Source organism: Tamandua tetradactyla, chromosome 2 (assembly GCF_023851605.1).
Source record: "Tamandua tetradactyla isolate mTamTet1 chromosome 2, mTamTet1.pri, whole genome shotgun sequence".
Taxonomy (NCBI): Eukaryota; Metazoa; Chordata; class Mammalia; order Pilosa; family Myrmecophagidae; genus Tamandua; species Tamandua tetradactyla.
In genome coordinates this window covers 180,962,097-180,962,923 of record NC_135328.1, presented here as the reverse complement: position 1 = coordinate 180,962,923, position 827 = coordinate 180,962,097, and the positions used below count along the sequence as shown (strand labels likewise).

The 827-nt window shown below is 38.7% G+C and overlaps 1 protein-coding gene across 1 annotated transcript in view; it reads left to right on the top strand.

The window, feature by feature from the left end:
* Nucleotides 1-827, top strand: part of CFAP57 (cilia and flagella associated protein 57) — a 112,082-nt gene that overhangs the window by 407 nt on the left and 110,848 nt on the right. Inside the window, exon 2 of the mRNA XM_077149997.1 lies at nucleotides 144-320. Coding sequence (XP_077006112.1) covers nucleotides 164-320 — 157 coding nt within the window. The 5' untranslated portion in view covers nucleotides 144-163. The remainder of the gene's footprint in view (nucleotides 1-143; nucleotides 321-827) is intronic.

Here is an 827-nt window from a genome sequence, read left to right as displayed (position 1 = left end):
GAGGAGTGGGCGGGGCGAAGGAGGATCCGGGGGCGGGGCGGGGCATGTGGGCGTGTCTTGAAGGCGGGACGGGGGCGGGTCCTGGGGCGGGGACCAGCAATGCGATCTCCTCTCACCAGCTACGCTTGGCATTTATTTAACAGAGAACTGTTTGGCCGGGAACATGTCTACTGTGGTGGCTCAGTCGCTGCATGTTTTTGGTCTTCGATCTCACGTGGCCAACAATATCTTCTTCTTCGATGAACAGATCATTATATTTCCTTCAGGAAATCATTGTGTGAAGTACAATGTGGATCAGAAATGGCAAAAATTCATTCCAGGTAAAACTCATTTCTATCCTGACATATATTAACCTTATTATGTGCCACATATAACTCTGTGATCCCAACGAGAAGATTGGAAAGAAAGATTTTTGGACAACTTAAATATATATATAGAGAGAAAGAGACACTTAAACACACATATATATGTAGTTTTATAACTGTGGAGGAAATAAATGTCTATCTGCATTTAATGTATAGATTAAGCCATCACATGTTAAAATCACATAAAATAATATTAAAGGCATTTTTTCACTGTAATTCCATGAAAAAACATTTTTTTAAGAGCCCTTTTAATTTATCTTCAACATCTTTGTGATTGTCATCAACAGAGCCACTTTTTAAGTTGTCCAGAGTACACCACCTTCATTTCTCTCTGAGTTAAGATACAGCACCTTTTGAATTCTTGTATAATGAAGACACAGGAAATTAACCCACATCACAAATAACCATTTGTATGGCATTACATTTGTTTTACATATCTCTTTGTCGCATTTAAAAATTTTT